The 7,347-nt window shown below is 49.8% G+C and overlaps 1 protein-coding gene across 4 annotated transcripts in view; it reads right to left on the bottom strand.

The window, feature by feature from the left end:
• Positions 1-1,037: 1,037 nt before the first annotated feature.
• Positions 1,038-7,347, bottom strand: part of TSPAN15 (tetraspanin 15) — a 52,437-nt gene continuing 46,127 nt past the window's right edge. Inside the window, exons 6-8 of one of the 4 annotated variants that reach the window (XM_011372156.2) lie at positions 4,015-4,062; positions 2,489-2,605; positions 1,038-1,869 (exon numbers count right to left, since the gene is read on the bottom strand). In XM_011372156.2, the coding sequence (XP_011370458.1) occupies positions 1,720-1,869; positions 2,489-2,605; positions 4,015-4,062 (315 nt within the window). In that variant the 3' untranslated portion in view covers positions 1,038-1,719. The remainder of the gene's footprint in view (positions 1,870-2,488; positions 2,606-4,014; positions 4,063-7,347) is intronic. The other 3 variants (XM_011372157.2, XM_023537834.1, XM_023537835.1) reach the window with 3 other exon arrangements.

The raw sequence follows: 7,347 nt of genomic DNA, 5'->3' as shown, positions 1-7,347 counted from the left end.
GAGTGCCCCGTGAGATTCTACCTGGGGTCACGGCATGGGTTGGTCAATTACCAGCCATGTATCTTAAGCAGGTTACTTAGCTGCTCCGAGTCAGTTCCTCCATCAATAAAATGATGATAGCAAGAATTACCACATACGGTTATGAGGATTCAAGGAATTAATATCTGCAAGATGTTTAGACAAGTACAAGTTTAGACACAAAGTTGCTCACTGATGTGTTTGCTGTTGTTGCATTATTCTACCCTTTTGAAAATCTCTCTTGTGTCCCTTCCTACACATCAGACATCTCAGGCTTTTATCCATGGCAGACCAAGATCTGACCACTTAACTCCTGGGTGTGACAGACATTTCTCTTAACACCTTTAGATTAAGTTCTTCAGGTTTGGAGTTCTTGCTGTTTTGTTTCTGATGCCCTGGCTACAATAACCTCATAGAAAATCTAGAACCCAAGTCTCGGGGCAGGAAGGCCTGGGTGGTCCTGCTGTCTCCAGCAGGGGGCAACCAGCACCAGGCTATGCTTGGCATTACGTGGCCTTCTGCTGGGGAATAGTAAGCTGTTTACTGTAGGAGGGAGGGTGGCTCTGGTTCTGAAGTACAGGGTGGATTTGTGTGCACTGCTCCTCCCCGGACCTCTGATTTTACTAGTTCCCATCTGTCTCACTTTCATAGGAGCCTCATGCCATAGGTGGCTTAGCCTCAGTCTGCAAAATGGGTATTGTCACCTCTGCCTCCTCCCCTGAGGTTTCCCACAAGTAAATTCCTAGCAGGAAGGACAGACTCCAGGCCCAGCCCACCAGCACAGCTGGGAAAAGCCATTTCCGTAAGTAGCAACACGGAAGAATGGGAGAGGCTGTTCCAAACCTGGAGCAGGCAGCCTCGGGCCAGCTGCAGATCCTCCCAGGCTTCTGTGTCTCAAACTGTCCAAAGCCTTGGCCCCAGGGTAGACCCTTCAATCCTTCACCAATAAGGGACTGCCAAGCCCACATTCAGGCCTACCTTACCCCTCCCCACCAAACAGCACAAATGAAAGACAAAAAAAAAAAAAAAATCAAGACTTTATTGTTTGATTAATAAACTGGTTTGGAGGGACAAGAGGAGAGGGTGTGGGGAAATACCCAGCTTTGATTAGTTAGAAACTCCTGTTAACTCTGTACAAAATGAATATTATAAAATCACATAAAAAAAAAAAACTGGTCAGCAAAGCAGCAGCCCTTGGGGAGGGTTCAAGGCACATGGAGGCTGAGAAATGGGGCCACTCTAGCCATTGGGGTGTGGCCAAGGGACTGGGGACCTGGTGGCTGCACCCCTCCCCTCCTTCACTATGAGGCTCTCCTCTCTCTCCACTTACGAATCACTACAAAACCGCCCACAATGGGGCATAAAGACCAGAGGCCAAGGCACTGCCAGAAATGAGGCGTTCCTGAGCTGAATGCAGAGCTATCCCTCTCCTGGCTATAATCTAAGCCTGGGGAAGAGCCATCCTTATTCCCCACACCCAGTAATGTGGGCAGACATAGAACTCTGGAGCCAGAGAGGGCCTCAGGCTCTGCCCCGCAGGGAGGCAGTGGCCATGGGAGGCCTGAGCCGGCCACCAAAACAAATGCAGCCTGGACTTTGGTCAGTGCTGAGTGCGGGGAGAGGGGCCACCATCCTGTCCGGCCCCCATGACACGGTGCTGTCCCAGCACTGTCCTGCTGGAGCTGCTGCCCCAGGCTGGCCCTAACTCGGGTAGCACATGCAGCATCCCGTGCTTGCCGCCTCCACGCCAGACTTGGCCCCGGGCCCCAGGAGCCCATCGGTGACAGAGTACTCCATGATGATGTCTTCCACCCGGGTGATGTACAGAAATGTCAGCAGCACCCCCAGGAACTGAGGAGAAGGGGCAGGGTGGGTGAGAGCCTGATGGGGATCCGGGCAGCCCTCTCTGGCAGTCCCCAGTTTCCAGAAACACAGGCTGCCAGTCACGAGCTCTCATGGCACTGGTGACCTGGAAAACCCCCAGAGCACAGGCTTCTCCCCAGTACCCCTAATGCCTAAGAAGCCGCAGCCTGGGCCCTCCTCAGCCTCCCCCCGAGCCCTGCCACCAGAAAACCCCTGAGACCCTCCCTATGCCCCATCAGCAGAGGCTTCTCTGTTCTGGGATTCCTGTCTCCACCCCAGCTATGCTACTCACCACTTGGGGAACCTCGGGCAAGACACTTAACCTTGCCAAACCTCAGTGCCTCCTCTGTAAAATGGCACGATAATAGTATCTACTGCACAGAACTGAAGGAGGCAGTGCGTGCGAAGCACTCGGAAGAGCTTTATAAGCAATGCTATTGCCATTGGCCCTCTCCCTCCAGCCCTCCCAGGGCGAGCCCAGATTGCTGGTCCAAGAGCCTTCTTCACCCCAGCCCTTTAAACCTCCTCTGCACTGTAATCACCAGCCACTTTATCTGAACCCAGTTTGCTCACCACTCCTACCACCAGCTCCCCTCCCTGAGCCCACCTGGGGAAGCAGGATGCCCAGCAAGAGGCCCGCCATGATGGTGTAGTTGTCCATGAACCAGATGAGCACGGCGTTGGTGCAGCCCCGCACGTGGATGACATTCTGTACGACAAGGCGCTACACAGGGAGGAGCCTGGCTGAAGACCTAGGCTGGCAGAGCCCCAGACCCAACTCTGCCACACATTCAAGGTCCCTCAGCCTCTCTGGACCTCAGTTTCTCACATATAAAATGAGAAGTCTCAATGAGCAGTATTCTTCTCTAGAGAGCACTGGGAACATTGTGGTGGCACTTCCCGATGTCACAGTGATTGGGGTTAGGGACTGAGGGACTTCAGAGCAATCCTTCAGGGCAATCCTACTTCACAACAAGTTCCCTGCTGCCGCTTAGATGTCCTCCAGACAGTCATGTGGATGAAAACCCGTCTATAATTATCTGAGCCAAAAGCCTAACTCCAGGCACATGTAAAAACCAAAGTGTTTTCTCTGTGGTTTTACTACACACCGAATTTTGCAGAAATACTTCTGTGTAAATTAAGAAATGGTTATACTTCATTTTGTTCAGAACTTTATCAAGAATTGTTCATCCTTTTAAAAAACCATGTCAACTGCAAAAATAATGCCCATAGTACGCAAGTTGCCAACATAACACGCCCTCGAGGTAGCAGCTGTCCCTGTGGTGCAAAAACCTGACTGCATTGTCTTCTACTGCATCTACCTAATACCTGAGCATTTACATGTGAACTATGTTATACGGTTGTAAATTGTTTTATTTTATTTCTCCTTTATCTCGGTGAGATCATTACGTTACTCATTTTGAAATTACGTGTGTAGGTAGGTTACATTATGCATGAATTTCATTTCGGGATAATAAATAGGGCATTACCAAGTAAGTATTATAAACTGGCCTTTGGGTCTGATGGCTTGAGAATCACTGCTGATCTATGGCTCTCCAACTCAAATGTGTCAGAATCACCTGCTGGGCCCCGTCCCAAGAATGTGTGTTCTAACAAGTTCCCGGAAGGAATTTTGCTGCTGGTCCTGGACGTCACTTGGAGAACCAAGTGCTCAGAGGCATCTCAAGTCATCATTATTTTTAGCTCTCTTCTCAGCTTCTCTCCTTGTCTAGGGAAGTTGCACAGGAAGCTGAGCCAGAGGGGATCCCCCAGAGGGCTCTCTCCTCCAGACTCCCGGGTCCCAGGCTGAGGCAGCCAGTGTGAACAGAGGCAGGCTGGTGCTGAGGGCACTGGGCACAAGGGTATATCTCACAGACAAGCCCACGGTAGGTGCTCAGCAAACCCCACAGGCAACCTCTCCCAGCCTGGGGGTTCTTTGCTCTCTGAGCCCTTTTGCGTCTAAGTAGGGGTGGAAAACCATGGCAGTCCCTGGCTTCTCTCCATAGCCAGGGATGTTGGGAAATCTCAACAGCCAAGAGCTTCACCCCTAGGAATTTCCCCCCACCCCAATCGCCCTGGAGATGGGACAGGAAAAGCAAGCTTTCTGGAGGAAAGGGATTTCAAAGACATTACCTCCTTGTCAATAGTTCTGTAGCCACACATAGTGTTGACAACTTCTGTCTGAAACAGAAATGTGTATTAGCTTACGCATGTCGCATACCCTCAAAGACACTATTATTCTCCCCATTTTATGGATGAAAGAACTGAGGTACAGAGTTGCACTGCCCAGTATGGATGGCCCTGGGATTCTCACACAAGCGGTCTGGCTTGAGTCTGCATCTTAACGTGCCCCCTCCAAGAAATGCTCAGGGAGAAAGTAGGAAGGCTAATTCCGTGGCACTTGGGTGGGCAGTCTAGGAACCCAGAGAAAAGCGTGCCTCCCCAGGCTCCCTGACTGCGGCCGTGCCAGAGGCATGGTTCTGTTGACATGATGATGCTCTGTCTCGAGGCTGTGCTAGGCTGTTCTCGCTCCACAGGCTCTTCTGAAAGAAAACCTCAGACCACAGCCAGGACCCTGGCCAGCAGTGATTTACCTGAGGGCAAGGCCAGAGCCTTTGACCACACTTCCCTGCCCCTGCAGACCCCACCAGTGGAAGTGCCACCCCAAGCCCTTCTTGGGAAGAGTTGTTCTCAGTAATTCCCAGATGCTGATAAATCTAGGCACAGGAAAAGCTGAGGTCAGCCCTAGACCCCATCAACTCTTTTACCAGCAGGCATAAGTCACAGGGCTGGCAGAGGCACTTCCCATCATGTCTGTGGCCCTGTGTGGTCTCCTTCTATAAGATGAGGGAAAGCTAGATGCCCCAGTCTCATCCCTCCACAACTAAGTGAAAGCTGCTGTGGAGTCAGGGTGCCACAGGTGCCAGCAGTGATGCAGGAGAGCAGCAGAGTGGCAGTGTGGCCTCTGGCATCAAATTACCTGGCCCAGATCCTGCTCCGTCACTTACAAGCTCTGTGACTAGCCGTAGGTGTGCTGCTGAGGGACTGGCGCATGGAGGCATTCAATAAGTACTTGTTTAATGAATGAATGGATGGATGGATGCATGAACGAACAGGCTCCTTAGTCTCTTCCATAAGCAACTGTGATCAGTGAACCCACCTCACAGGGCTATTCTGAACATAAAGTGAGATACACATATAGTGCTTATCCCAGGGCTGAGCACACAGAAGAGCACAGGAACGCTGGCTGGAATAACTTTGTTCACAATTCTGGCTTCTGGAAAGGCAAGGAAGGGCACTACTCTCCTTCCAAAAGAGCCAGCTGGACCTCAGACATCATCCAGATCAGTCTAAATGTCAGGGCCTGCTGTGTGGGCAAAATAACCTCCCTCAGTCTTGACTGCCCCCAGGTGTCCTCGGACCCAGTGTCACCCAGCTTCTATTTAGCATCGGTAAGAGTTTCTGGTCCCTGCAGGCCATGACCATGACCCCTATAGAGAGGGTCAGGCTGGGAGAAGGTGCGTGAAAGCCTGATGGGAGTGGGTTCTTTCTACCTCATTTGTTCACTCACTCAGTCATCCACTGAACAAATACTAATTAACACCTATTATGTGCCATCTCTATTCTAGGTATTTGGAATATAGAGGAATAAAACAAAGTCTTTGCCTTCATGGAACTTATATTCTAAAAATGGAGACAGGCAATGAACATAATAATAAACTACATGATATGTAAGGTGATAAAAATAACTTCGCTCTTCACTGTGGTTCCAGCCCTGGAGGTGGGACCATGGCCCCTGCCCTCAGAAAGCAGACACACAGCTGGCAGAGGCTTCCCTTACATGAAGATTCCAGAACCTTTCCCTTGGCCTTGGGGTGGGGGTGGGGAGCTCACCTCCCCCTTCCAGGAGCAGCAGTGCATTCGAGCCTGAAAGCGGTTGGGCAGGAAGAATTCTCTCTCCCTCGGGAGAGGGACAAATCCTACCCAAATTTCCTATAGGAAGTCTGGTATAAGACATTTCTTTTAAAGCCAAGAGCTAAAGGAAAAAATGACTTTCCCTGAAGAACTGGTGTGTTTTCTTCTGTTGAATAGTAATAGACTATATCTCCCTTTTACCTTTGGCTGCCAGGAAGCTCTGAGCCACAAGGCTCATTTCCAGTGAGCCTTATAGGCTTACATATCAGTATTTTGTAGTTTTCTCCATCATCTGTGCCTCCTATTTTAAAATATGTTTTCCATGAAACTAATTTTATTTTTGATTTTAGGTTTTTATTCTATGTATTTCCTGTGTACTCATTCAGATCCTTAGTTAAATAAATAAGTTCATACACAAATGGAACAGATTCTACTGAAGAAGGAAACACCTGTTTTACTTTTAGAGAAAATTATTCAGGTGTGAGAGACATAGGGAGAGCAAGACAGTTTTTTCTTTTAGGACCAGAGATGACCCAGTCAGGTGACGGTCGCATCCCCACTTCAGAGTTCCCATCCAGATGCTAGCTTGAGATCCCATTTCTCTGCAGATGGCAGCCATGTTTATACTCCCAACCTGGACCTCTCCCCCAGACTCCAGACCCCTACATCTAACTGCCTGTTTCACACCTCTGCTAGAACACCACACAGTCTCTCAACTCCTTATGAGATGCTGACACCCCCAATCTGCATCGCTGCGGTCCTGCCTCTCAAACAGTGATAGTCCTGCCTTTCTTGTGGCACAGGCCAAATTCTGGGGGTCTTCGATTTCCTCTTTCACCTACCTCCCACACCTGATCTGTCAGCAAATCCTGTCGGCTTACTTGCACAACAGCCAGAATCTGACCAGGTTTTGCCACCTCCACGACTGCCCCCTGGCTCTAAGCCTGTGTCTCCTCCTGCCTGGAGCGGTGGGTGCTGTGAGGAGCTGCCCAGAACCCCTGTAGCTGCTGCTGGGAACACTGCCAGCAGGAGCCTTTAGGGGTCAGCCCCCTGCAGTGATTGTTGCATTTAGTTAATTTTATATGTCAACTTGACCAAGCTTTAGGGTCCCCAAATATTTAGCCAAACATTATTTTGTGTGTTTTTCAATGATATTAATCATTAAATCAGTAGACCGAGTAAACAGATTGCTCTTCCTAATGTGGGTGGGCCTCATCCAATCAGTTAAAGGCCTGAGAAGAACAAAAAGGCTGCCCTTCCCCTGAGTAATAGAGAATTCTTCTTGCCAGGCTATCTTCAGATCTGAACTGAAACATCAGCCCTTCATGGGTCTTCAGCCTGCCAGCCTTCGGACAGGGACCACACCATCAGCTCTCATGGATCTCAGGCCTTTGCACTCAGATTGGAACTAAAGCATTGGCTCTTCTGGGTCTCCAGCTTGCTAACTTACCCTGTAGTTCTTGGGACTTGCCGACTTTCATAATTCCATGAGCCAATTCCTTATAATAAATCTCTTTACACACACACACACACACACACACACACACACAC

The sequence above is a fragment of the Pteropus vampyrus genome, unplaced genomic scaffold, assembly GCF_000151845.1.
Source record: "Pteropus vampyrus isolate Shadow unplaced genomic scaffold, Pvam_2.0 Scaffold202, whole genome shotgun sequence".
NCBI classification, from domain to species: Eukaryota; Metazoa; Chordata; class Mammalia; order Chiroptera; family Pteropodidae; genus Pteropus; species Pteropus vampyrus.
Note: the sequence above shows the minus strand (reverse complement) of the source record. Positions and strands in the feature narration are given on the sequence as shown.